At 43.2% G+C, this 25,701-nt stretch overlaps 9 protein-coding genes across 17 annotated transcripts; 5 read left to right on the top strand and 4 right to left on the bottom strand.

Annotated features, from left to right (window-relative positions):
• Positions 1-34: 34 nt before the first annotated feature.
• Positions 35-3,778, top strand: LOC108047549 (programmed cell death 6-interacting protein). 2 transcript variants are annotated; one of them, XM_017127773.2, is made up of 6 exons: positions 35-380; positions 577-695; positions 757-1,038; positions 1,500-3,095; positions 3,156-3,341; positions 3,396-3,778. In XM_017127773.2, the coding sequence occupies exons 1-6, from the start codon at positions 169-171 to the stop codon at positions 3,512-3,514; spliced, it is 2,514 nt and encodes an 837-aa protein (XP_016983262.2). In that variant the 5' UTR covers positions 35-168; the 3' UTR covers positions 3,515-3,778. The 2 variants fall into 2 exon arrangements, with proteins under 2 accessions (XP_016983262.2, XP_016983263.2); XM_017127774.2 differs by having other exon boundaries at positions 3,399-3,778.
• On the bottom strand, positions 3,630-5,143 carry LOC108047552 (bifunctional peptidase and arginyl-hydroxylase JMJD5). Its single transcript, XM_017127781.2, has one exon. It carries the CDS (start codon positions 4,971-4,973, stop codon positions 3,780-3,782), a length of 1,194 nt encoding a protein of 397 aa, XP_016983270.1. The 5' UTR covers positions 4,974-5,143; the 3' UTR covers positions 3,630-3,779.
• A 113-nt stretch (positions 5,144-5,256) lies between these two features.
• On the top strand, positions 5,257-6,799 carry LOC108047553 (alcohol dehydrogenase class-3). The gene is made up of 4 exons (XM_017127782.2): positions 5,257-5,386; positions 5,449-5,538; positions 5,608-6,069; positions 6,123-6,799. Exons 1-4 carry the CDS (start codon positions 5,366-5,368, stop codon positions 6,687-6,689), a joined length of 1,140 nt encoding a protein of 379 aa, XP_016983271.1. The 5' UTR covers positions 5,257-5,365; the 3' UTR covers positions 6,690-6,799.
• A 360-nt stretch (positions 6,800-7,159) lies between these two features.
• Positions 7,160-9,311, bottom strand: LOC108047555 (tetraspanin-33). The gene is made up of 2 exons (XM_017127784.2): positions 8,442-9,311; positions 7,160-8,056 (listed from the first exon to the last, which is right to left on the bottom strand). Exons 1-2 carry the CDS (start codon positions 8,989-8,991, stop codon positions 7,734-7,736), a joined length of 873 nt encoding a protein of 290 aa, XP_016983273.1. The 5' UTR covers positions 8,992-9,311; the 3' UTR covers positions 7,160-7,733.
• Positions 9,312-9,415: 104 nt separating this feature from the next.
• Positions 9,416-15,296, top strand: LOC108047556 (methionine-R-sulfoxide reductase B1). Of its 5 annotated transcripts, none has more exons than XM_017127787.2 (4): positions 9,416-9,589; positions 11,164-11,328; positions 11,749-11,913; positions 14,765-15,296. In XM_017127787.2, the coding sequence occupies exons 2-4, from the start codon at positions 11,217-11,219 to the stop codon at positions 14,986-14,988; spliced, it is 501 nt and encodes a 166-aa protein (XP_016983276.1). In that variant the 5' UTR covers positions 9,416-9,589; positions 11,164-11,216; the 3' UTR covers positions 14,989-15,296. The 5 variants fall into 5 exon arrangements, with proteins under 5 accessions (XP_016983276.1, XP_044315122.1, XP_044315123.1 ...); XM_044459187.1 differs by lacking the exons at positions 9,416-9,589; positions 14,765-15,296 and adding exons at positions 9,829-10,014; positions 12,951-14,743; XM_044459188.1 differs by lacking the exons at positions 9,416-9,589; positions 14,765-15,296 and adding exons at positions 9,832-10,014; positions 12,972-14,742.
• Positions 15,297-15,386: 90 nt separating this feature from the next.
• LOC108047554 (thiamine transporter 1) lies at positions 15,387-18,439 on the top strand. Its single transcript, XM_017127783.2, has 5 exons — positions 15,387-16,308; positions 16,370-16,452; positions 16,910-17,211; positions 17,290-17,851; positions 17,910-18,439. The coding sequence occupies exons 1-5, from the start codon at positions 16,183-16,185 to the stop codon at positions 18,169-18,171; spliced, it is 1,335 nt and encodes a 444-aa protein (XP_016983272.1). The 5' UTR covers positions 15,387-16,182; the 3' UTR covers positions 18,172-18,439.
• Positions 18,440-18,792: 353 nt separating this feature from the next.
• On the top strand, positions 18,793-21,425 carry LOC108047538 (thiamine transporter 2). Its single transcript, XM_017127751.2, has 5 exons — positions 18,793-19,505; positions 19,570-19,871; positions 19,938-20,281; positions 20,341-20,582; positions 20,641-21,425. The coding sequence occupies exons 1-5, from the start codon at positions 19,297-19,299 to the stop codon at positions 20,900-20,902; spliced, it is 1,359 nt and encodes a 452-aa protein (XP_016983240.2). The 5' UTR covers positions 18,793-19,296; the 3' UTR covers positions 20,903-21,425.
• On the bottom strand, positions 21,102-22,543 carry LOC108047559. 4 transcript variants are annotated; one of them, XM_017127792.2, is made up of 2 exons: positions 22,404-22,543; positions 21,102-22,342 (listed from the first exon to the last, which is right to left on the bottom strand). In XM_017127792.2, the coding sequence occupies exon 2, from the start codon at positions 22,298-22,300 to the stop codon at positions 21,470-21,472; it is 831 nt and encodes a 276-aa protein (XP_016983281.2). In that variant the 5' UTR covers positions 22,301-22,342; positions 22,404-22,543; the 3' UTR covers positions 21,102-21,469. The 4 variants fall into 4 exon arrangements, with proteins under 4 accessions (XP_016983281.2, XP_016983282.2, XP_016983283.2 ...); XM_017127793.2 differs by having other exon boundaries at positions 22,400-22,543; XM_017127794.2 differs by having other exon boundaries at positions 21,102-22,319; positions 22,395-22,543.
• A 619-nt stretch (positions 22,544-23,162) lies between these two features.
• On the bottom strand, positions 23,163-25,300 carry LOC108047560 (thioredoxin domain-containing protein 9). Its single transcript, XM_017127795.2, has 3 exons — positions 25,195-25,300; positions 24,747-24,985; positions 23,163-24,291 (listed from the first exon to the last, which is right to left on the bottom strand). The coding sequence occupies exons 2-3, from the start codon at positions 24,921-24,923 to the stop codon at positions 23,818-23,820; spliced, it is 651 nt and encodes a 216-aa protein (XP_016983284.1). The 5' UTR covers positions 24,924-24,985; positions 25,195-25,300; the 3' UTR covers positions 23,163-23,817.
• Positions 25,301-25,701: the final 401 nt, after the last annotated feature.

The following is a 25,701-nucleotide window of genomic DNA, read 5'->3' on the forward strand; positions in this document are numbered from 1 at the left end:
CACCCACGTAATCGAAATTACAATCGACGGCTTGTCATCTTTAGGCCAGCTGTTAGAAAGAAAAGAGAGCGCAAAGCGGAGTTCGAACATAGCGACAGACGGCTAATTAATTTCACATCACTTGGAATCAGAATCTGTCCAAAAGCTAATTCTCCAGAACAGGAAAACATGTGGAAATTTCTGGGCGTGCCGCTTAAGAAGCCGTCGGAGGTGGATGTGGTTAAACCACTGAACAATCTGATCCAGAGCACTTACAACGGGGCGACGGAGGAGGAGAAAGGCAAGTACGCCGAGGCCGTCAACGAATTTTCGAAACAACGCAATACCGCTATTTGGAAATTCTTCGAGAAATACGAGGCTTCACTGGAGATTGTATATGCGTAAGTATTTTAAGGTCTTTTATGGCCTTTCCCGGGGAACTCCGGATGAGTCACACGCAGAAAAGTGGAAGTTAATCACACCCATACTAATGGTACTACCTGGTGCTTCTGTATTAGTGTGGTCAGACGTAAACAAGCTCTCGGGGTGACGTAGTCGTCTACTAATGGGTATTGTTGCCTCCGGGTATTGTTGTAGCTATTATGACCAGATCTGTGCTCTGGAGACAAAGATATCGGTTAGCGAACTGCAGATACCCTTCAAGTGGAAGGATGCCTTCGACAAGGGCTCCATTTTCGGTGGCAAAATTAGCCTGAGTAAGTGATTCATCCATAAGCCGCATATTTCACCACTGACCGTCCTCACAATCTCCGATAGCCCACACCTCCCTACTCTACGAGAAGGTATGCGTCCTCTTCAACATCGCCGCCCTGCAGAGCAGCATCGCTGCTAATCAACAACTGGATTCGGATGAGGGTCTCAAACTGGCCATTAAGCTCCTTCAGCAGAGCGCCGGCATCTTCCAGTACCTGAAAGGAGCCACGCCAGCTGCGGTGCCTTCGGAGCCCACTCCCGATCTCAGCCAGGACACACTGACCGTTCTACAGGCTTTGATGGTCGCCCAAGCCCAGGAGGTATTCATCTTAAAGGCTATTAAAGGTATGCTGAAATATATTTAAACTACAGCCCAAGACCCATCCTAACAACCACAAGTATTCTTATCTATGAGCTAAATATTAATATTTACACAAGGCGATAAAACTATTATCACTCATCTTTATTAAAGCTCTCAAATGATAATCTTTTTAATTGTAAATAAGGTGTTTGTATAATTTCAAGTCTAACCCATTTTTGGTTCTTAAAAATCTGTTCAAGTAACTTATAATCTCTAAAAGCGCTCAAAGCATCAAATAAATAAAATGCATATTTTATTGTCCCATGAAATAAATTATGGCAAAACTAAATAACCAAAACCACCAACCAAATTAATCATATAATAATAAAATCTTTTTAAACGAACGATTATTATTATAGATTCAATTAATGAGTAGAAATTTGCAAACATAACTCAACTGCGGTCCAGTAAATATTTATAACTTACATTCCTTGCCCTCCCTCAGATAACATGAAGGACCAGATCATCGCCAAGCTGTGCTGCCAGGCGGAGGAGTTCTACGCCGATGTGCTGCGTGCCATGCAAAAGGAGTCAGTTCGCAGTCTGTGGGAGAAGGAGTGGATCCCTAATATAGCTGGAAAGCAGGCCGGCTTCCATGCCCTCACCCAACTGTACCAGAGTCTTGTGTGCCGTGCCTCCAAGAAGATTGGCGAGGAGATTGCCCGTTTGCGCAATGCCATTGAACTTTTCAAGGCGGCGCAGTCTCGCGGTGGAAATGAGACCTACTTGGACGAATACTTTAGCCGCGCCAAGCGCAATCTGGCAGAGTCCACCAAGGACAATGAATTTATCTACAACGAGATTATACCCGATCTGAGCACGCTGGCATCGCCGGGCAAGGCTCAGTTGGCTAAACCGCTGCCCATCGGTGTGCCCCTGGCAGCAAACTTTAAGGATATCTTCTCCAGCCTGGTGCCCGTAGAGCTTCACCGCGCTCTCACGGCCTCCGATATGCGCCGCAATGAGATTGTAAATGTGGAGATTATGAAGCTGCGAGAGTCTACACAGACTCTGAACGCCGTGCTGGCCAGCTTGAATCTACCAGCTGCTGTGGAGACAGCTGATGGCAACAGTGGGCTTCCGCCGTCACTGAAGGACAAGGCCGTTGAGGTTCGTCAGAAGGGCGGTATTGAGAATGTGCAGACGATGCTCAAGGATCTTCCCGAGTTATTGAACCGCAACCGGGAGATCCTAGATGAAACCGATCGACTATTGGACGAGGAACGCGATTCCGACAACCAGTTGCGGGCTCAGTTCAAGGAGCGCTGGACTCGCATTAGCTCTGACAAGCTGACGGAGATGTTCCGCACCAACGCGAAGAAGTACCGTGAGGTCATCACCAATGCCATTGAAGCCGACAAGGTGGTTCGACAGAAATTCGAGGCTAACCAGAAGGGCATCCAATTGCTGTCCTTGCCACCGGATCAAATCCAGCAATCCCTTCCATCGGCCAGCGGCAGTGTGGATCCCAACTGCTCCAGCGTGCAGCGTCTTAAAAAACTGATGGACGACGTAGAGACCATTAAAGCGGAGCGGGAAGCCGTGGAGTCGGAACTGAAGTCCGCTACGTTCGACATGAAGGATGAGTTTTTGATTGCCCTGCAAAAGGATGGTGCTATCGATGAGCCCGCTCTGTCATTGGCTCGTATTGGTCAGGTGCTCAATCCCCTGCAGCAGCAGGTGCGTGAAAGCGTGGAACGCCAACAGTCACTGGTCGCCGACATTCAGAGCGCCCATGGAGACTTTGTCTCGGAGACGGGAAGCTGCGGCAGTTCGCGGGACACCTTGTACCAGGAACTGGCCACCGCCTACGACAGCTACATAGAGCTGTCCGGAAATCTATTGGAGGGCACCAAGTTCTACAATGACCTCACACAGCTGCTGGTCGTATTCCAGAACAAGATCAGCGACTTTGTGTTTGCCCGCAAGACAGAGAAGGAGGAACTACTCAAGGATCTAACCACGGAGTCAAGTCGCCAGGCTTGTCCGGCCACTCCAGCACTGCCCTCGCACTACACCTCCACCTCAGGCAGTGGCAGCGGTAATTATAGACACTTAACTTAAATAAGAAAAAGGTAATCAACCCTGCTTTCCCCTTTAGATATTCCACCTGGTTCCGCTCCAAGTGTGCCACCAGTAGCATCAACGGCCAACATTCCGTATCCGGCACAGGTGCACGGCATGCCAATTCCGTATGGAGCCCAGCCAGGAGTGCCCTATCCCTCATATGTGCCCGCGCCCATGCCACAAAGCTTCAATCCATACGCAACCTTGCAGTACCCTGGTAGTAAGTAAAAAAGCACTAATAATACGAATCTCCAATAATGATTGATTTCTCCAGCAGCCTATCAGTACCAAGGATTTCCGCAGGGTCCTCCACCCGGCCACTACGGAACCTACCCCGGCAGCTATGCCAACCAGCAGGGCGGATACCCCAACCAGAAGCCACCAGGCTGGTAAACGGATTTTACCTTATCAAGTTCATGTCCACATGTGCACAGCATGTTCCGCCCAAGGGTCAATCGCATGGCAGAGCCTCAGATGAGTCTGGATGGATGGATAGAGAGGCAAGATGGATGGTATTCGGCATTTAATGCTCCGTGTTCTGGTTCTGTTTGGAAATTGTATCATACATGTTGATGGCTTATTGGATTTTAATCTCATATATGCAACAATATTATCACGTATCACAGTAAAGATTATGTTCTTAAATTTGCATGTTCAGCTAAGACGTGTTGCTTTGTCTCAGTCTTCGGAAGAACTCGCGTTTCATTCCCGCAATTACGCGCGGAGCACACATGCTGCTCACGAGGAGCTCCCAGGTGGAGCTGATGGGAGATGGCTCAAGTGGACTCGTATCTGACTGGAATCTCTTGGCGTTACTGTTCATCAATAGCTTGTACTCCTCTTGGGACATCACTTCCAAAGGCCGCGCGCTCAGGTTGTTGCTATTGAGAAGGCTCTGCCAATCCGCTTGGCTGATGTAGTCGGTTTCCCAGAGCTTGCGATTGCTCTGACGGCTTTCCATATTCTGCACCGCGCGCTCGAACTGGGCGAAAAGCTCGCTTGGCCTGGCCGAGATGTCCTCTAGCTGGTTGGGATTAAGAAGGTACTGCTTCATCTGATCGCTCTCGCCCTTGACGAAGCTCTCTACGATGTGCTTAACTAGGAACTCGTCCAAAGCCAGGTCCATGTCCACTTTGAGCGGCACCCAGTAGTTGACACTAAGCGAGGTGGACATAGCCTCCACGTAGTGCCACCAGTGGCGTGGGACGATGAGCACATCGCCAGCCTGAAGGTTGCAATGATAGGCATCACGGCCTAGTTCCAAAAAGTGCTGGATCTTCTCCGGATCCGGCGCGTAGAAGTTTTCCAGGCAGTAGACACTGGACTCCTCATAGGGAATTCTCGTGCTTTGCAGTGGCGTTTCGGGCGGAAAGAGCAGCCAGGATTTACAGCCGTGCACCTGCACCACGATGTTCACGCCAAAGGTGTCGTAGTGACATGGCGTGTTGGCCTGTTCCGACCCCAGCCAGAGACTAAAGTCGTTGCCGTGCTCCGGGAAGCCGAAGCAGGAGAAGTCTATGCCTTTCAGGCAACTGGCAGGCATTTCGTGAGCGCGCTTGTACTGGTACGCCGCCCAGTGGGTCTGATTATCCTCCAGGACGCCGAACTCGCGCAGGAACTGCTGCATGCCCAGATTACTGGCTTTGGTCCGCTTCCGCTCCCACTGTGGTGTTCTGCTGTCCGACAAGGCCATCAGCTCAAATTCTGGAGGATCGGTGGCCTCCTGGTCAAACCGCTCGCACCAGTCGTGCACTGAGCCCTCGAAGCACTCCCATTCCAGCGGAAACTGGTTCAGGATGAGTGGCACGCGGGTGTTTAGGATAAGATCCTTCAGCTGAGAGTTCAGTGCCATTTTTATTTGTTTATTTTTCGATAAGTCAGTGTGGCTGATACTCAACCCCAATAAAATAACTTTTTTTTTACTTTGGGCCACAATAATGACGTGACGGGAATAATTAAAGACTTCCCATTTAAACAATTTGAAAAAGAATTCTTTTATTTGCGATGTCTATATAAGTAACGATTTCAGATTACCTATAAAAATCAACATTTTAAACTATACCGCCCACCGGATAAGCTGATATTTTTTTTTCTGACACCAGGTGAGCTTTGTGGGGTATTTCGTGGATCGCTATCTGGGCACACCGCAACCACCCGGCTTTTCCCGCCTCCTCTTCCTTATCGCCATTCGTTCTCCATTCGCCAATTGGATCTTGTCGCGAAACTTTCAACTATAGTACAAATATGTCTGCTACCGAGGGCAAGGTGAGCAGCAGGGGGAATATTAATTAGCAGAAACACTCCCTGGCTATCAATTTCACCCCCAGGTAATCACATGCAAAGCTGCTGTAGCCTGGGAGGCCAAGAAGCCGCTGGTCATCGAGGACATCCAGGTGGCGCCGCCCAATGCGCATGAGGTATGTCGATATTTGGAAAATTCCACTCTAGATTATCCGATTCGGTAATCACCGCAAATCTTTGGAAAGGTGCGCATCAAGATCACGGCCACAGGTGTCTGCCACACGGATGCCTTCACCCTCAGCGGTGCGGATCCGGAGGGTCTTTTCCCATCCGTCCTTGGCCACGAGGGTTCCGGCATCGTCGAAAGCGTTGGCGAGGGAGTTACCAACTTCAAGGCAGGCGACCATGTCATCGCCCTGTACATCCCGCAGTGCAACGAGTGCAAGTTCTGCAAGAGCGGCAAGACGAATCTCTGCCAAAAGATTCGACTGACCCAGGGCGCTGGAGTCATGCCCGACGGCACCTCCCGCCTTAGTTGCAAGGGTCAACAGCTGTTCCACTTCATGGGCACCTCCACTTTCGCCGAGTACACGGTTGTAGCTGATATTTCGCTAACCAAGATCAACGAGAAGGCACCGCTGGAGAAGGTCTGTCTGCTTGGCTGCGGCATCTCCACGGGCTACGGAGCCGCGCTGAACACAGCCAAGGTGGGTCCACTAAAGGTTTCTCTTATTATTAGTTACATAATCCATCCTTCCAGGTGGAACCCGGAAGCACCTGCGCTGTATGGGGCTTGGGAGCTGTAGGATTGGCCGTCGGACTTGGCTGCAAGAAGGCTGGCGCCGGCAAGATCTATGGCATCGACATCAATCCCGACAAATTTGAGTTAGCCAAGAAGTTTGGCTTCACCGACTTTGTCAACCCCAAGGATGTGGCCGACAAGGGATCCATCCAGAACTACCTGATTGACCTGACCGATGGTGGATTCGATTACACATTCGAGTGCATTGGCAATGTGAACACCATGCGCTCCGCTTTGGAGGCCACTCACAAGGGATGGGGCACCTCGGTGGTGATCGGAGTGGCCGGTGCTGGCCAGGAGATCTCCACTCGACCCTTCCAGCTGGTCGTGGGTCGCGTGTGGAAGGGATCCGCCTTCGGAGGCTGGCGCTCCGTTTCGGATGTGCCCAAACTGGTGGAGGACTACTTGAAGAAGGATCTGCTGGTGGACGAGTTCATCACCCACGAACTACCGCTATCTGAGATCAACGAGGCATTTGACCTGATGCACAGGGGCGAAAGCATTCGCTCCATTATCAAGTACTGAGTATGAGATAACGTTCGAGTGACGTCCGAGATGATTTTCTTTTCACTTTTTATACCAGCTGGCAATTGCATGCGATTGCTTAGAATAATAAACACCCAGTATATATGTAATACAATCTCTTTTGGGGGTCTGGTTCCTTTTTCTTATGTGTGTTTACCCCTCATAATTGCTGGGCTTTGCTTTATCTGCCTTGGCCCACTAAGGCTATCGGGCTCAAAGTTCAACAACTTTGAAATGTTCGAGATTGTGGTTTCACTAAATATAGTATTTCGTAACTTTAGTTAAGAATTCTCAAGCCAAAGCCGGACATCCTTCACAGCATTGAAAAACATTTGCATATAGCACATAACAACTATGAAGGCGTGATGTGTTAGTTAGGAGAAAACAGAACGACAATAAATATTTGCGTTGCTCTTAGATAAAAGTATGTAGATGTATAAACTAGATATGCTCCCAATAAAAAGTCCGGATTACACGTATAGAATGTCTGTATTTAAATACGCACTACAACAAGGTTTGCAGACAAACGCGCGCAAATACTTAAAAATGCTAATAATTCTAGTATGTTGTTGTGTTTAACAAACGTGCATGCAGTTTTGGTTTCGTCGTTTATATATAATTTTCATTTTAAATGCATATTTCTTATGGAACTCGCTAGCTTATATACAAGTGTCTTTTAAATAGTACGGTATTGCATATGTATACGAGTAAAACGTTAAATTTGTTCGACTTTACTTTTGACTAAGAGTGTAAAAACATAAATAGCTGTCATTTAAGAATATTCTAGAGTATAAATATGTTACTTACGCCTAGAAGAGTATAAATACGTTTGTAAGACTGTTTTTGTGGGCATTAGAACTTGAATCGATCAAAAACACAAGAGATGGTATATAGGGAGCTATGGATTATTCTAGGGGTTGGTTTCGGTTTGAAATTATTTGAGCACGGGCAGGACCAGAACAGTCCGCCTCACATTCGCGAATTGTAGTACGGGTCGTCCTCGCAGGGTGGATATCCGTACAGGTACGGATGGTGGCATTGCACTCACGACCAGCGCGACTTTTGCAGGTCGATTTGGCCCTCCAAGGTCTTGGCCAGATAGATGACGAACAGCTGAAGCAGAGCGATCCCCAGGGCCACGCCGGCAATCACATACAAGTTACGCTCCACCCAGACGCGGACGATTTCGATGCAGCCGCTAGTCCAGATGCGCTTACTAGCGGCAGCCACCGATTGCTCCTGCACGCCGTATCCGCACATAATGTTCACCAGGCCGGAGCTGATGTCGGTGGCATTGATGCAGCAGCTGTATGGCACGCCGCACTTTTCAACTGACGGTGAGGAGCAGTTGAAGTACTCGTTTTTGCCTTGTTTGGTGAAAGATTGATTAAATTTATTTTGCTTTAATACCTGCACAACTTATCATATTAAAAAAAACAGTATTTTTTGTTTAAATGATTCATTGATCGCAAGTGTTCTAAATTTTTCGAAGATTTAATGGGATCAACTAATGGATCTAAATAGTATAAATTTTTGGTATTGTTATTTCACAATTTAAGAAGTTAAGAATAATTTGGATTGAGCCCAAAAGTTACGAAATCGTTAAAGTGACGGACTAGCAATAGTTATACTCATTTCTACTAAGGTCAAGTTGAGTTTTTTAGAAACCTTTAAGTATAAACATACTTTCTATGAACAAATCTAGGTCTAACAATTTTTACTCCATTTATATGATAGACTAGGACTACTTACTCCAATCCTGGTATCCGGCGTTGCTCAGGCCACAGCACTTGAACTCCTGCTGGGCAAAGTCGATGAAGTTCTGCAGGTCGGAGTCGTCGCGGTACGAGTGGATGATCTTGTCCGTGAACTGGTACTCAAGGAAGGAGTTCATGTATTGCGGGAAGACAAAGCAGATGATGGCCAGCGTCATCTCGAGGATGAAGAACATGAGCAGGCACATCGAGTAGAACTTCAGGAGACAGGTGTTTTCGCGCAGTGCTCCCAAACAGCCTGCGAAGCTGACCGAGAAGACGACGACCCCGGCGATGATCATCACAAGGGAAATGTTGAAGAACACATCGTAGACCGTGTCAAATCTCACCCAGCCGTTGCCGTCCTTCAGCTTGTCCATGAAGGCGTAAACGCCGATGGCCAGGAGCAGGCCGCCAAAGAGCCAGAAGAGGAAGTTTAGCAGGAAGATCATGTACTTCACGCACGAGGACACGTAGGTGAAGTGGTGTGGATAGGACATCCGGGGATGCATGTAATTCCCCCCCTGATGGTATCTGTGGTTGCTCATGGCCTCGAGAATTCCGGTTTGCGATGGAGTGTTTGGCTGAGTCTTACTTTTCCTAGACTTTTTGTTCTGGTTTACTCCCCCACGACTTTTTGTTGACGCCCTCTTTGCGTGTGGTCTTTTCTGCGACCTGCTCGAGCGATTAGCACATATTTCGAACTGCGGAAGTGGCTGGGACCCCAAATCTGGTTAGTCGCGCAGCTAATTTTATGTTTTCCTATGTTTCTTTTTCTAATACTGATAAACAATTTGATGGAGAAAAAATAACAAAGTACCCAGTGTTGCCAGACTGGTTATCGCGCTAACTGACCAACTGCGCAGTGGTTGGCAACGCTGGGAGCCAGCTGTTTGCAAGAAGTGTGACCGGAAGACAGGGACGGTGAAATACCATAATTTCATATTCGACTTGATTGGCAACGCAGGCAGCCAGCTGTTTGATTTTTCATGGGCAGCTGTTTTTCGAGCAGCTTTTTTGTATTAGTTTTTAATTTTCCATCGCTGCGTAACATTGGGACGCACGCTTGCTGAACGATTGGCGGACTCATAAACAAAAGGCCAAAAATAGCAGCAAAGCAACACCATTTCTGGCGCTATTCACCAGGTGAGAAGTTTTCCAGGGAAAATCCAAGGACACGCGTGTTTAGCGTGGGAAAATGTGTGTGTATTTTTTTTAGTGACATTGGCGAAGAATAGCGAGCGAATTTTCTTTAATGAGCGTTGCTTTCTCCCTAATGCGCTTTCTCCCTGCAAATCACACAAACACACGAATCAAGCCAAACGAAAATAGAACGGAAAAATTCGAATAAAGACGGAAGTGGCAACGCGCATTGCATAAATATTAGTTCGCGTGGTCGCAGTAGACAAAACATTGACTTTCCGCCGTTTTCCCCAACGCTTTTCTTCTTTGATTAAATAACCAGGCAGTGCCAAGTGCAGTTGTCGCCTGAAATTAGCCTAAAATGTTTTCACTTTCTCGCCACGCACTGCGGCGCACTCGAATTTTCGCCACAAACCGCTACTTTTCAGGTGAGTGACAGGTGAAAAAAAAAGAAAAATAGTTTGGAATACCTGTGGGTGTGTCCCGCTTTCAACCAAAAACAATAAGCTGCTCTCATCGCATCGATTGGCCATCCTCTAATTTTAGACACAATTTCTAGTTCAAATTGCCGCCTCGTTTGCATTCTTTATGAACGAACGCAATTTCCCCCGCTATTTTCAGCCTTTGCTCGAAATTAATTCATTGTCTTCAATTGCCCGCGACACACTTCGCTGGCTTTTCTATTGTTGCACTCGGAAAACCCAAAATAAAAGGTGACTACCCCTCCTCCTTCGACTTTGCTTTCGTGTGTTTACTTTGGGCGCCACTTCGCTTAATTGCCGGCGGGCAGCGTAAAACTATTTTTGGCCCAATGCGTTTTCGTTTCTCCACTCCATTTGATGGCTGCACTTAACAAATCTGTTTACACCTTCACCAATTAGCCGCGATGTTTGTATACAAATTCGTTGGCTGCACAACTCCAATTTGGAATTCCCCATGTTTTGGGGGTCTTATGATTCGAATAGGAGCTGATCATTTTACATCTAACAACGCCTACGCAAAGTGCCCCACTTTTTGAATATTTGTCGATTTATTTATAGTCTGCTATTTATAGTCTATATTTACATTTAGAACATGCCGATTTGGTAACAAAATGTAAACATATATTTTCTTCTCATTATAAGCATGTATCCGGCAAATGAAATTATTATTATATTATTGAAAATAAATCATAAATCATTTAAAAACAAAATTAGTTTTATCAAGATTATAAACCCAACTTATTTTCGTTTCGTTTATGGCTCAAATCGAGTTCTTACCAAAACAAGATGATTATGTGTTTTGGGAAAATATTTTTCGCAATTCATCGTTGATAATCTAAGGCACCTGGTTCTTATCGGTAGAGCGCCAAAAGATGGCATTTAAATCAGAAGATTAAGATTGTCCAAGGTTTAGTTGAAAGTACCTATTTGATAAGTGCAAGATTACCTAGGGAAATCTTACAGAAGCTTGGCGACCATAAATATCCTCCATAACAATAGCTCAGTTTCCATTACCTAACTGGTGGTGAGCTGGGCGGTTTCAGAAAAGCACACATAACTCAACCGCAAAATAAATACTAAAGTATTGAATTTCAGATTCACGTCAAGACAGCGACAACCCGGCGAAAAGGTATTCCGGCAAAGCGACTATGGATAACAAGAGCGAAAAGGTTACAGTGAACAAGGAGGAGCTGCGCAAGCGCCTGACCCCAATGCAGTATCAGGTTACCCAGGAGGCAGGAACAGAGCGCCCATTCACAGGTGGGCATTCCCTTAGAATTTCATTACCATAATACTTTGTTCTCTTATTTAGGTTACTATTAGAAAATCTTTATTCTTAAAAGCTTTACATATGGAGCGCCTTATACATTCCAATAAGTAAATCACTAATAAACATAAAAATCAAAGATTTCTCTTGAACTACATACATCCTTCAAAAACCAACTAAATATTAGCCTTTAAAAATACGGTCCTCAAATTATAAAAAAATATGCTCAAGACCATCAGTAAAAACTAAAAGATTTTACGGTTTCTTTAGGTAGATTTTTAACCAACAAAATGAATATTTAAAATATTCAACAAATTATTAACGTTCACCATTTAATCAGTTCACTTAATTGAATAAGAAATCAAAGTGCTATTAAGACAGCAACTAACTTATTATCTGTTTAAATCCCGCAGGCTGCTACAACAAGCACTACGAGAAGGGCGTGTACCAGTGCATCGTGTGCCACCAGGACCTGTTTAGCTCGGACACCAAATACGATTCCGGCTGCGGATGGCCGGCCTTCAACGACGTCCTCGACAAGGGCAAGGTCACCCTGCACCGCGACGCCAGCATACCAGGTGCGTATCGCCCATGTGGCCCACTTTCCGGCCAGCTAGCCACTAGGTGGCCTAGACATTGTTTCGCACTCTTAGCTGTTATTTGCAAACCGTTTTGAGTTCTGTTTTTATTTGAGTTGCTGTTTCGTTGCCGCACCCAAAAGTTGAGAATGAAATTTGCGTTGAGCCTAGGAGACAATAAAACCGTGTCTGGACGAAAGGAAAACATGCATAGTTATCATGTGAAAATAAGAGCGGTCATAAAATTAAACGAGTGTTTAGAAAAGTAAACAAATATTTACTACGTTTATACCAAAGCCTCAAAAGCTGAACAGTATTAACTGTGACTGATGGCCGAATTCTATAATCTACAAAATATTTGTTTTACACTAATTAATAGTAACAAAGTAATGGTAGAAAAATGCAGAATTGCTTTACTTCCGTGTCTTGAAATTATTTTTAAAATTTCTTTAAATACTTTTGTAGATATAAAAAACAATGCATTTAAAAAGACTCTTAATTTTATTATAAAATCAAATGCCTGATATAATATGTGATAATAAGTAACAGTAAATACACCAAATTATAGATTAAGGCAAAATAAAGGCTTATAGACGTAGTAAAATGTAGCCAAGATACCAAAGAAATAGTAAATTAACTCATTCCTGATTTGTGCTGTTTGTGCTGCCTTGTTTGTTGTTATGTTTCGGCTTTGTTTGTCTTGATCGTAAACTGTGCCCAGAGTTCACTGTAGTTGTGCCGTTGGCCGTTGGCCTTGTCGTTGTTATACTGTTATACTGTCTAGTCTTGTGGCGTTGATTGTGACTTGTGAGTGTTCCTGCTGCCGTTGCAGCACCTGAATGTGCAACTGAGCGAGGAGAAGCGACTAAAATTAATTCCTAACCGAGTATTGTGTTCTCTTATCCCCTCTTCTATCCCGCCTGACTTTCTCGAAACTTCTTTCTCTTAAAACGAATTACACACACACACACATAAAACAAACTCCATTTCGACTCTGAACCCCCCGAGTATCACTGTTAAACCGATTAAACCAACAGTAGTCATTTCGAAAACGCTAGGCATGGTGCGCACAGAGGTGCGCTGCTCCCGCTGCTCCGCCCACATGGGCCACGTCTTCGACGACGGACCGCCGCCCAAGCATCGCCGCTTCTGCATCAACTCCGCCTCCATCGATTTTGTGAAAAGCTCGGCGCCATCGAAGGCGGATCCTCCGACGGCCTCGTCCAAGAAATAATGACCGATATGCCTGCGATTCTCAACGAAGATTATATCCGGAGGAGCCCCATATAGACCTGGAAGATATACTGTATACCACGGGGAGTTAGAGCAGATATATCTCTACAGCACCTTTCTAAGACCTTCATGCCTGAAAAAAGATTTTTCGCAATTTTATAGGAGTTTATTATGCTAAAAAAAAGTTTAACAAAAAACAAAGCTTGTACAAGAACGATGTTTGGAAATGTATTATGGAACGAGGAGTGAGAGATTAGTGTTGTAGATCAGTCCAAGAACCCATTTACTTATCTTTCCTTTCACCTTTCATCTAAGTCTACTCTGTTTCGGTTTCAAATCTCTATTATACTGCCGGATGGTGAAAAATTGAGTAATTTTATAAAAGCTTATTCCGGATTTGTAAACGAAAAAAGGAATCTATAATTCCTGTTATTGGTTTATGCACACTTTTTGGTTGGCCCTCATCTATTACTGAATAGTACGAACTCTACTTCTTTTGTTACGTAATCTTAGGAAATATTGTACGTTAATAATATTTAACATATTTCGTAGGAGTTTACATGTTAAATCAAACAATTATGTTTGGGCAAAGTTACAAGTGTATTAAGGATCAGTCTAGGGTTTCCATATTTGGTTTATCTAAGTTTTTTTTCGGTTGAATGTCATCTTACACCCCTTTTTCAGTTATAAATCCACAAAAAAAAAGTGGAGAACATAAAAGCTTATTTCATATTCCCATTTCGATCATTATCCAAGGTCGGTTGGCTTTATTTTTGGGCCAGGGCCATTATGTGTTTGTTTGTAAGTGTGTAGCGCTTTTATTTTAAAATATTTCCGCATATGTATTTTATTTGCTGGTGTTGTAATTTGTTTTCTACGATCTTGCTTTTATTTATAATTTTGTTGCTTCTTACTCATGGTCAATGTCTTTTTGAATAACATAACTCTAATATTGTAACCAACATTATATCCATAAACTTTATAGAGTGTCTCAAGCCAATCGAATAATGTGTATTTTCGTATATTTTCTATTTCTCTTTTTTTAACTCGCTTCCAAAAACAAAACAAAAACAAAAAAAAACTAAATGTACGCCTATAAACGTTATTTGGGGGTTTGTTTTGCTAACAAAAAACACTACTCACTGCTGAAATTGTAACACCCAATACACGACACATAAAATGCTTAATTAACCAAAATAATATGTACACCAAATCACTCGGAAAACGATCATTATTTCTGATTCGTCATGTTTTTCACCTAATTTATGTGATTTCATTTCATCATTTTCAACTGCCGCCGTCCATTCTTATTTATCGCTCTCTTCTGCACCACTTCTTTCGCCTTGTTCTTCGCTCTTCGATGCACCTCCCACTTATTTGCCGTGATTTCTTCGATCTGTCTCTGTTTTTATCTTCCTGCTTTTCATTTATCACCCATTTTGCAATCAATTTTCTATTTCTGTTGATTTGTTTACAACGAAAACTTTGAATTACCCTTGCAAAACGATCCAAAAAAATTAAAATATTGTAAAAAAAAATGTGAAACAAATGCGCTACAAAAAAAAAAACAAAACGTATCCAATTAATCCCACAAAATGGCAAAATGCAAACTAAATAGGGGGCAATATTTTACTACTAATCGCACATCCAGAACGTATACGCACCGAGGTCCGCTGCGCCCGCTGCAACGCCCACATGGGTCACGTCTTCGAGGATGGTCCGAAACCGACCCGCAAACGCTACTGCATCAATTCCGCCTCCATTGAGTTCGTGACCGCGGATCCCGCCACCTCCACCCCGCCCGTGGCCACGCCCACATCGGCGCCCATTGCCCAGCAGTGAGGGAACTGGGGGAAACCCCCTTGCCAAGATTAACCATCCACGGATAGCGGAGAAGCCCAACCTCAATGTCTCGTTGCTGTTAAGAATTTTTCTACGTGTATCTTTCTAACTTTCCGTGGCCAATTTTAGCTCGTAGTCAGTCAAAACCCCCACTAAATTCCACGTGTGCCCCTCTGTTTGTGTAAATAGCTAACGTTTTGCCTCTAAATTTGTTTGATATGCATACAAATCCGAATACTCTGTACCACACTCAACTTATTACTAATTTTAAACTGAGCGCGCTAAATAAACGTGTGTTTTTTACAATACCAATGTGTTTTTTACCACTACTTAATGGGTGAAAAGGTTGCTTTCGGACCGAATTTCCACTAACCCAGAAACCAAAGATTTCAGCGAAGGAGTATATAAATCCTTTATTTATCAATTTTCAACACATGAAAATATAGAAATGTTTTTAAAAATTTATTTTAAACTAATATTAATTGCTTAAAGCACCTATTATTTTGAACACAGCTGTAAGTGACGGTCAGGTGAGAACAGAACAGCTGAGCCGCGTTGCCAACCATTCGAGCTGTTTGTGCGAACAGATGCTGCAGCGTTGTTGTTGTTTGCGTGACGTAACAGCCGGCAACGCAACATGAAATCGAATTTATTTATGGCTCGGAAGTCAATTGATTTTAATTGCCGCTTTCGTATAAGGTAAAATAAATGTTTATTATACCCAAAGTGCTGTGCTGGCGACAAATCGATAGCAACGTCTATATTGAAAACGACGATCATTCAATTTTTGGCATTCAACACGTGTGGAAAACTGCAGAACAAGCCCACCTGTGCGCTTATATGTATATACGATGGTTTATATATGATATGACTTTCAAAAAGTAAACGACAGATTGACAGACCGTATTATAAATTCGCCATTATCTAAGAGCGATTTCTGTGTAAATACATTGCGGGCACTTGGAGGTGATAATTTCGGATCCGCGTAGTGAAGAGATTAGATTGAGTACACGACGACGACGAGACCATGGCGTGAAACGCCAGATTTTCCGAGAGTCTAGGCAATATATTGAGCTTCACCTGTCCACATGCAGAAAACCAACTAAGGGCATCCGATTCAAGCGCTCTTCGTCTAATTGTGTTACGTGCCATTACGTTGTTTATTACGTCAGTGACCGTTAGAAGGTTGCAAAGATGAGGGAGTGGCTAAAGATTTCCTGTCTGTTGTGCGTCTTCGGCTGCATCCGCGAGATCCGTCCATCGGAGCCCTATGTCACGGAGTACCTCCTGGGTCCCTGGCGGAATATCACGGAGGAACAGGTGTGCAGTAAAGTATTACTGATTAACCATTTGTAATAATGATAGTTTGTTTTTCTTCCAGCTAACCCATGATGTCTATCCAGTGGGCACCTATTCTTACCTCGTTCAGCTGGTCTTTGTTTTCTTAATAACAGATTTCCTGAGGTAAATATAAATTTGTCATAATTAAGTGACGGTGTTTTTTTCTTTGGTGTTCATTTCAAATTATAATAAAAAAGTATTTTCAATTTAAAAATTACAACAATTAATACTTGTTAAGTAAAAATCAGATATTTTAAAAATTTATTTGGCTTTAAAAAAATTTAATGTGTTTTCATCTTAATTGGAATTAGTTTTAGTTTATTTTGTACTGCACCTTAAACTCCACCTGTAAAAATTGCAAGACTGATTATAATTAAATAAAACACGTCTGATAACAATTTGGCCTTACTCTTCAAAGTCATACTTTTAACTCTACTAGCCAAAAATTCATTTCGAGTCAGCCAAATTCATTTGCAAGGGAAAAAGCAACCAAATGTGTGACAAAGCTAAAAATCGAACAGCTCTGATTTTACATTAACTCGACAAACATTTCACTATAGTGTTTTCTGTTTTGCTATAGGTATAAGCCGCTAATTATCACTATTGGTGCCACTGGAGTGATAATCTGGAGCATGCTCATCTGGACCACCAGTCTGCTGTCCCTGCAGATCCTAGAAGTATTATACGGCACCTATATGGCCGCCGAGGTGGCCTACTATACGTATATCTATGCCAAAGTGGATAAGAAGTATTATCCCAAGGTAACCTCTCACACCCGAGCGGCCATGTTTGCCGGCAAGCTGATTTCCGGAATTACATCGCAGCTAATGCTCTATCTGGAGCTAATGAACTATAAAGAGCTGAACTATATAACGCTGGCCAGTAAGCACTTAAATAAGAGCTTAATTTAATTACAGAAAATCTCAGAATTCAAATATTAAACAAGAATTTTATTTACAGCTCAAATAATTGCCATGCTTTGGGCCTTCAGTTTACCCGCAGTGGATAAAAGTCTTTACTTCCATCGGGAGCAGTTGTCCATTGGGGATCAGCAGACCCAGTTGCCTGGGGAAGGCAACCTGGATGTGGTGGATCAGCCTCAAGAGCGTACTCCCAGACAGCCCGGAGCACTGGGTCTTTTGTGGAATCACTTCCACAATGCCTACACCAATCCGCGGGTCATTCAATGGAGTTTGTGGTACGCGATTGGGCTGGCCGGTTATTTGCAAGTAACTTACTACGTGCAGGTTCTGTGGAAAGTAATCGAACCAGAGCCTCTGATAGCCTGGAATGGAGCCGTTGACGCTGTTCTAACAGCTCTGGCCGCACTATTTGCATTGGGCGCAGGTTATCTGCACACTGGACGTCTCAGACCGCGAACATCTCTTCTGATCCTGGCCCTTTTGTCCGCCGTGGAGGGCGGCTGTGTGCTGATCTGCTGCTGGACGGAGGACATTTACTGGTCTTATACGGGATTCGTGCTGTTCGGAGCCCTCTACGGATTCACCATTACGGTGGCCAGGTGAGCTGCCTAATTTCCAGGTGTATCCATAATCTCAGCTTTCTTTTAATCTCTGCAGTGCTGAAGTGGCCCGAAATCTGCAGGAGGATAGCTTCGGGCTGGTTTTCGGCTTCAACACGTTGGTGGCCCTCATTTTCCAATCGCTCTTAACCATGATATTTGTGACGGATACGGGCTTTGAGCTTGACCCCGTTGGTCAGTACACCGTCTATGCTTTTTATTTTATTGCCGTGGGCGTGCTGTATCTGATATCCGTGCTGATTGAGTACATCTGGTTCCGCGATAACGATATCGAGAGGCTGGAGAACTCTCTGGATTAATTCCAGATGCATTTATCAAGTTCTTAAAGTCGCCAGTTGCCGATTTCCGATTGCCGGCCACAACTTTGTTACTTAAGAAAGACATGTTCCTATTGATGGAATACTATTAGATGGTACTCCCGCGATGGCTGATTGTATTCTTAGAATATTTAAGCCGTCTGTTCGGCAATCTGTTGCCGAGTTCCAAGTATTTTGTGCAGACTTCCATTTATAGAGCGCACAATCAATCTCAAGTGTGGCGGAATAAAGATACGGGGCTTTAATAGAATTACTCTGTGTTTTATTGATAGATCTCGTCGTTCACTAAACCTAATTATTTTAATTTATAAGGGGCTTAATGGACGAGGTAAATGATAGCTGTTTAATCAAAATACAGATTTCTAGTTCAAAAAAGACGATTATATATTAACACCAGGAAGTGGTTGGTAACAATTAAGCAATCGCGAACTAAAGTAGTTTGTCTAAGAATAAATTTAGCTGTAATTGATATCCATTTAATATGTGCTGGCTTCTGTTAGATCTAAGTAATACTAAAACTGAGTTTGTTGTCCAAAACAAATATTTTTATGAACGGAATTCCCTTAAGATCTAATACTAATATACCCGGAACAATAGTCTGTCGCTGATTATTAACTTATCAGTGTTGATATTTTGCATTTATAGATTACACACATATTAATAAACAGCACGGCTCTTTTAGATTCTCTGAGAATTTCACTGCAAGGTCCACTTAAGTGCCACGTTAATGGGCTAATTAGTTGATAATTTCTATGGCCAACTTGAAGTGGGAACCACACCAGCCGAGAGCAGCTCAATCAAGATCGTGATCATGTTTGGTGTAAGCGGAAACTTTCCGGAGACCCAACACACCACCCCTTCGCTCCGCTGGCCAGCAAAAAATGGGAGAACGCTTAGATCGTAAATCTCGAATGGCCCAGCACTGATTACAAACGTCGAAGTAAATCTCTATACTCGGGACTTGCCTACAAACCCCTCCGAGGAATATGCAATTATTATAATAGCTAGTCGAAGCTCCACGCTGCCAGACATATAGCCACTGCGAGCACAAAATCGCTGGCTAGCGTAAATTATCGCGATTAGATTTAAGCCGACAATCGTGGCGGGATGGAGTCTTGGCTGAAGATATCGTGGGTGCTCTGCATTTTCGGGTTCCTCCGGGAACTCCGCCCCTCGGAGCCTTACCATGCGGAGATCCTGATGGGCGAGTGGTATCACGTCACCCAGGATGAGGTCAACCGATCCGTCTACCCGGTGGGCACATACGCCTACCTGGCTCTCCTAATTTTCGTCTTCCTCATAACGGACTTACTCAGGTATAGTACCAGAAATGCAATCTTTATTGTCTGCCATAACTTTTTACTTGTTAATGTGCTACAGATACAAACCCGTGATTATCGCAAATGCTATTACGGGGATATGCATCTGGGGCACTCTGATCTGGACCAGCACTTTGAGGGGCCTGCAGGTGGTGGAGGTGTTCTATGGCTTTTATCAGGCGGCCGAGGTGGCCTACTACTCGTACATCTACGCCAAGGTGGACAAACAGTACTATCCTAGGGTGACCTCGCATACCCGGGCGGCCATGTTCGTGGGCAAACTGGTGGCCGGACTCCTGGCGCAGCTGGTGATCGGAATGCAGTGGATGAACTACAAACAACTGTTCTACATATCCGTGAGCTGTAGGTTCCCAGTAATCTAAATTAGATTACATAGTTCGTTTATTAACTAATCACGTTTATTGATAGCTCAAGTTGTGGCACTGCTTTGGGCCTTCGGCCTACCCAAAGTGGAAAAGAGTTTGTACTTCCACAACAAAACAGAAGCCATAAAAGGTGATACCAAACCGGATGATGGAGGCCTGGAAAAGGGCTCAGATCAGGGGAAACCGGAGGAAATTAAACCGAAAACATCGTCCAATCCAAGTGAGAAGATACCCGCGTGGCAGCTTCTCTGGTCACATTTCCGTAGTGCATATACCAATACATTAGTGGTACAATGGAGTTTATGGTATGCCATTAGCCTGGCTGGATTTCTGCAGATTACCACCTATATGCAGGTGGTGTGGAAGTCCTTCGAAAATGAGCCAACAGTGAGTTAATTATGATAATATAAAGAGTAAATGGGTAATCCTTGAGGTTTTTTCTGAAGATTGCTTGGAATGGAGCGGTGGACGTTGCTCTGACCCTTCTGAGTGCTGTCTTCGCCCTTCTCGCCGGATACTTCCATGCTGGACGTTTGAGCACCAGGAGCAGCTTGCTCTCGATGGCTCTTCTGTCGATCCTTGAAGGCGGTTGTGTGCTCCTTTCCTGCTGGACAGCCAATATATACCTTTCCTACCTGGGCTATGTGCTCTACGGTGGGTTATTTGCATTCACCATAACGGTGGCCAGGTAACTCCACAATAATTATCTTTCCATTATGCATTTATCAAAGCCTCTGCTATTATAGTTCAGAATTGGCCAGCAGCTTGCTGGAGGATAGCTTCGCTCTGGTTTTCGGTTTCAACACGTTTGTGGGCCTCATCCTGCAATGTATCCTGACATTTGCTGTTGTCTCGGAGAAAGCCAATCTAAATCTGGATGTTTTTCAGCAGTTTACAGTCTACGCCTTTTATTTTATTGTTATTGGAGTAGTATATTTTATAGTCGTTGCCCTACAATATATATTGTCATGCTCAAAGAGCTCAAAACAAATTCAAGAGGGAAACTGAACCTCTACGCTAAACATATTTTAATGTTGTGAAAGTTATTAGATACCTTTTAAAATCATGAATAATTTAGAAGTTTTTTAAAAGAAAGTACCCTTTTTTTATTTTCATATCGAAAAGGATATATATATATATATATATATAATATTGATCGGGTAGAGTTGCTTAAACACCTAATAATTATAGTTTTTACACTGGCAAAAAAGATATCAATAAATTTATTCGATCTTTATTCACAAGGGCTTTCTGACAAAAAGATATACATTTGTTAATTTTGTGTTTAATTCCAAGTAAAAATATTGGCATATGTGCAATTCTATTTCGTAAACACTTTATTTATTAAAATGTTTCTCTGGTCAAAATTAAAAAGGTTTGTAACCAAACGGTTTCTTCACAAAACTGAAAGGAAATTAATTATTAGATATGGAAACCAATCAGAGTGTACCATGTACATATTATGGTCACAAAAAACTTAATAACATAATCAAACATGATGTAAAATAAAAATAATTATTGACATTTTAAATTCAACATTTATAATTCTGAATACGGTTTGAGTCTATAGCTGGGCTAGCAGAACTCGGTTTGATCCCCGTCACTGCGGAGGACCGCCGAAACCCGCCACGTCATCGACTCGTAGAGCATTTCGATCTTGTCCACCATGTCCTGGTCGCTGTGCCAAACGTCGTACAAAACAGCCCGGAACTCGCCGACATTATTGGGCGCTTGGTTTTGAATCCTTGGCTGGATAATGGCCATCAGTTGCTCCAGTAGATTGAGGTCACTGCACACGGAGCCCTCAGGTCCCATTAAAGTGTCCAGGAAGATCTCTTTCGGCGGCGATGATTCGTCCACGAACTTAAGATCATCCATGTTGAAGATGTTGCGCCAGTCGCGTACCGTCCAATCCTGATGGGCTTTGGCCCAGGCCAATCTCTTTCTTTTGGCTTCCTCGCTGAGGCCAAGAGGGTTTGATTTTTTTGGGGACGGAGATCTCGGTTGCTGGTTGTTCTTGGAGCGAATCTCGCTGATTCTGCGCTGTAAGGTTCTGCGGCTCACCTCGATGCCGTGCCGGGCGAGTTCCCGCTGGACATCGATTGAGGTGAAGTGGGGATTATCGGTTAGCATCCGCTCGACAAGCTGCCGGTTTTCCAGGACCTTGGGTCGGCCCACCTCGCGCTTCTTTTCGTCATCCTGGGCGATCAGTGGCGATGTTGCTGCTGCTGCCTTCGGCCGCTGTGGCAATCTCAACGTGGCGGTCTTGCCCTCGAGCAGCTCACATTCCCGGATGCAGCTCATTACACTCTCCACGTCGCACTCCAGGATCTGGGCTATTTCCTCGCAGCTATTCGATCCCTTAAGGGCCTTCACAATACTTCGGACTTCAGGAGCCAGAACCATGTTGGATAACCTCTTCGCTCTTCGAGTTTCGCAATGCGAATGCTGTGGTGGATTTTGTTTACTTATTATTTGTATGAAAATATGGATATTTTACCAAACTTGCAGGTATAATTGAATTTGCGTTGGCGTATTTTATGGCTAGCAAGCTGCAATTACTCGGAATTACTGCGTCATTTCATTCAGGTAAATAGCGTCAGACGGCGTCCCTTTTTACCCTTCGCGCGGCCTTTCCTTTATTTGGATTTGGCAGGAATGGCAACCCTTATGAAGCAGCTGTTTTAGGGGAGGAATGTTTAAATCTCAGGATCAGCTGTGAAATACCAACACGCGAAACGAACGACTTTTTGATCACTCGAAAAAATGTACTACCGTGGCAAGTAGTTCGTCAAATAAAATATTGTAGCCATAACAATAGAATTAAACATACATTTTGTGATCAACCCAAAAATCAATAATCATATTACAACCTCAAATAATCTAAAACTGCAATTTAGTCTTAACAAGTCTAAATTATAACTTTAAAAACGTTATTTAAGCCAAGTATAGTGACGATTATATGAGAAAACAGACATTTCTAAAGGTTTGTGAAAACTTTGATAAAAAAATTCTGAGAGCTGTTCCAAAACTCGTTGATATGAATTCAAATTCATATGGCATCCCCGGAAAATTAAATTTTTTCTAGTGATCTTAACAAAATTGTAAAAGTTTCTGTTTCAGTAAAAAGATAATACAAATACAAATGAAAGTTCAAATTGTCTTCGTCTATACTATCGAAATTTCAGAAAGATAGCCAAGAAAATCTGAAATAACCACCACTGTGAAAACCATCCATCTTTACAACCAATTACCAAGACATTTGTAATTAAGTACGTATGCTTTGTTTTGAACATGCAATTTAATATTTGATTTCCTTTGATGCTTTGTAGAATTACAAAAATAAATATAAAAAACTTGTACATATGTAAGTGTTAGTTACCTCTACAGTAGGAAATGCAGTACACCTTTTGTTGAACTGTTAAAAATATATATGCCAGATGTTTTTGCTTGTCTTTTATGCTGTTTGTTTGTTTTTTTTTTTGTTTTACTTTCACCGTATTCAGTAGAGTTAGCGATTTGTAAAACTATGTTCAACTAAACATATATACTTGAGAGGTGCACATAGATTTGGAATTGCAAGTACCATAAAGATCAAATTTTGAGTACGCTTAAGCTCGCTAGAGTGGCTCAGCCTTCGAGGCGGCTGATTGAACTGATAGATATTAAAGCACATAATCGGGGGAAAGGCAACCGAATTAGCCACTTATTCTATGTGGCGATGGGGACCGTAGCAGAGTAATCGGAATTGTATAATTAAATAAATAACGCTAAAGTATGCCTAATTGGTTTAGATCCATGTGCTAGGTTTTGATTTGTGTGTGTCTGTTTTCGTTTCTCCATCGCTTTTGAGTGTTTGTGTGGGAGTGTGGAACTGGAGCTGGAGCTGGGGAAATCGAGAGTGTGGGATGGGCTGCTCGTAGTTAGTCATCCAGATCGATATCGGAGTCATCCGAGTCGTAGCCGCCGCGTATTGTCTTCTGTGGGCGGTTGATAAATGGTTTGCGTTTCGCATCTGGCGGCTGCATCAGGTCACCCTTGTAGTCAATGGCCCCCGAGTGGGCGATGCGCCACTCCAGCATCTCTGTGGCGAAGTCGTCGCAGTTGCCCAGATCGGTGAATCCCACAATAAAGTCCTTCGTCTTGCTGTCCTTCACCAGAGCAATGGTGGGTATCACCTTGATGCGCAGCCGCTGGGTAAGGAAGGGAGTTTTCTCGGCGTTCACCTTGCAGAACTTGGCCTCAACATGCTTGGCGGCCAGGATCTTCAGGTGCATGTCGACGATCTTGCAGCGCTCGGTGCTGTCCCGATAGAAGTGACAAACAATGTTGGGCGACTTTTTCGACATCTCAAAAAACTCCTTTTCGTCAGCCAGCTCGGTGTAAGTGCCGTGACCCTAGAAATTAGAGATTACAGCTTTAGTCAGGGTTTAATAGAGAGGAATTGGTAAAGGGATTGCTTTTTCCTTATAAATTGTGGGATCACCTAACATTGATATTATTAAATAGTTATAAAAATTGTTTGGACTTAATATTGCGGTATTATTAAAATTATTTTGATATACAACTTAAAAAATACATTAAAGGACTACAAAAATGTAATGAGTCTTATTGGAAGAAGCCTTAAATAACATTTAAATGCTGGTACTTATAGATATTATGGAAATATAACGACTTGAATTCCTTGGTTTTTGTTTGGGTCTATATATTAAATAAGAATGGAAAACAAAAAAATATACTAGTGTATATCATGAACTCTTATCTTGAAATCCATTGAGCTTCAGCTATTTATAGAGAATAACCTTTACACCTTATGGCCAAGAAAATAGTAAGACCTGCTAATATGACCTACGTTTCTAAGCCACTCCTGCTTCTTGTTGTTCAGGTCCTTCATCTCGCGGAGGCGCTGCTCCCTAAGGGCCTTTAGATCGTCCGAGTCTAGGTTGTCCAAGCGGTCTAGCTGCTGGTCCAGCTGCTGCTCGATGGTCTTGGCCGCCGTGAACAGTTGGTTCTCCAGAAGATGTGCCATGATGTCGTTTTGTCCAGTTGCTGCTCCTCTTGATTTCTCTCTGTTTTCCGTTTATTCGCCCTCTGCGTGTGGTGCGTTTGTGTTGGCGTCGATGGTCGGTGAGAGTGTGTATGTGCGTGTGGTTCCGGCACAAATGGAAAGGCGTAGCCATGGAGCCGCCGCAGATGCGTCATGTTTTGGGGAAAATTCAGTTAAGTAAGCATTGTTGTGGCGAATTTGGGCCGCATCTCAGTCTAAGCGGTCACAAATCGATTATTCAGAGGGTACTCACGCTGATTTTCCACTTATTTCATTGATTTTATTGCTTTTAAGTTTATTTAGACGTCTGAATCGGTGTGACCTCGGATCTTACATTAAAAATTACCAAGCTGCTTACGAAAGTTTAACATTAAAGAATACCACAAAAAAATACCAATAACACAAACAACGATAATTGTCGCGTCAATATTATTGTAAGCTTTTTTTAATTTATTTAAGTTCAAAAAACTTAAGCAAATGTATGCATTTGTACCTGTTTTACGTAAGGTAACAGATTGCTGCAGATTGCTATGTAAATAGTTATACCTTATTTGTTTCATAGCTTTAATTTTGAAGAAAACCGAAATCCTGACAGCAAATTGTGAAAACTTTATTTCTATTTGCTCTTTTTAAATTATCAAAAGGCCCATTATCAGATACAAAAAATATATTTGGACAACACAATATAGAGAACATACAAAGATATGACGATATTTTAAGAGCTGGTAAAAGATTTTTTTTAGTAAATAAAAGTACGAAA

This window comes from Drosophila rhopaloa, unplaced genomic scaffold, assembly GCF_018152115.1.
Source record: "Drosophila rhopaloa isolate 14029-0021.01 unplaced genomic scaffold, ASM1815211v1 contig_178, whole genome shotgun sequence".
Taxonomy (NCBI): domain Eukaryota; kingdom Metazoa; phylum Arthropoda; class Insecta; order Diptera; family Drosophilidae; genus Drosophila; species Drosophila rhopaloa.

Coding starts and splice junctions, on each gene's coding strand:
- LOC108047549 (XM_017127773.2), top strand. CDS start 169: ATGTGGAAATTTCTGGGCGTGCCGCTTAAGAAGCCGTCGGAGGTGGAT. Junction 381..576: donor TCACTGGAGATTGTATATGC/GTAAGTATTTTA, acceptor GTATTGTTGTAG/CTATTATGACCAGATCTGTG. Junction 3,342..3,395: donor AACCTTGCAGTACCCTGGTA/GTAAGTAAAAAA, acceptor TGATTTCTCCAG/CAGCCTATCAGTACCAAGGA.
- LOC108047552 (XM_017127781.2), bottom strand. CDS start 4,973: ATGGCACTGAACTCTCAGCTGAAGGATCTTATCCTAAACACCCGCGTG.
- LOC108047553 (XM_017127782.2), top strand. CDS start 5,366: ATGTCTGCTACCGAGGGCAAG. Junction 5,387..5,448: donor TGTCTGCTACCGAGGGCAAG/GTGAGCAGCAGG, acceptor TTTCACCCCCAG/GTAATCACATGCAAAGCTGC. Junction 6,070..6,122: donor CCGCGCTGAACACAGCCAAG/GTGGGTCCACTA, acceptor CCATCCTTCCAG/GTGGAACCCGGAAGCACCTG.
- LOC108047555 (XM_017127784.2), bottom strand. CDS start 8,991: ATGAGCAACCACAGATACCATCAGGGGGGGAATTACATGCATCCCCGG. Junction 8,057..8,441: donor CGCCGGATACCAGGATTGGA/GTAAGTAGTCCT, acceptor TCACCAAACAAG/GCAAAAACGAGTACTTCAAC.
- LOC108047556 (XM_017127785.2), top strand. CDS start 9,948: ATGTTTTCACTTTCTCGCCACGCACTGCGGCGCACTCGAATTTTCGCC. Junction 10,015..11,163: donor CACAAACCGCTACTTTTCAG/GTGAGTGACAGG, acceptor ATTGAATTTCAG/ATTCACGTCAAGACAGCGAC. Junction 11,914..14,764: donor CCGCGACGCCAGCATACCAG/GTGCGTATCGCC, acceptor CAAACTAAATAG/GGGGCAATATTTTACTACTA.
- LOC108047554 (XM_017127783.2), top strand. CDS start 16,183: ATGAGGGAGTGGCTAAAGATTTCCTGTCTGTTGTGCGTCTTCGGCTGC. Junction 16,309..16,369: donor GGAATATCACGGAGGAACAG/GTGTGCAGTAAA, acceptor TTTTTCTTCCAG/CTAACCCATGATGTCTATCC. Junction 17,852..17,909: donor TTCACCATTACGGTGGCCAG/GTGAGCTGCCTA, acceptor TAATCTCTGCAG/TGCTGAAGTGGCCCGAAATC.
- LOC108047538 (XM_017127751.2), top strand. CDS start 19,297: ATGGAGTCTTGGCTGAAGATATCGTGGGTGCTCTGCATTTTCGGGTTC. Junction 20,282..20,340: donor CCTTCGAAAATGAGCCAACA/GTGAGTTAATTA, acceptor TTTTTTCTGAAG/ATTGCTTGGAATGGAGCGGT. Junction 20,583..20,640: donor TTCACCATAACGGTGGCCAG/GTAACTCCACAA, acceptor CTGCTATTATAG/TTCAGAATTGGCCAGCAGCT.
- LOC108047559 (XM_017127792.2), bottom strand. CDS start 22,300: ATGGTTCTGGCTCCTGAAGTCCGAAGTATTGTGAAGGCCCTTAAGGGA.
- LOC108047560 (XM_017127795.2), bottom strand. CDS start 24,923: ATGGCACATCTTCTGGAGAACCAACTGTTCACGGCGGCCAAGACCATC. Junction 24,292..24,746: donor AGCAGGAGTGGCTTAGAAAC/GTAGGTCATATT, acceptor TCTAATTTCTAG/GGTCACGGCACTTACACCGA.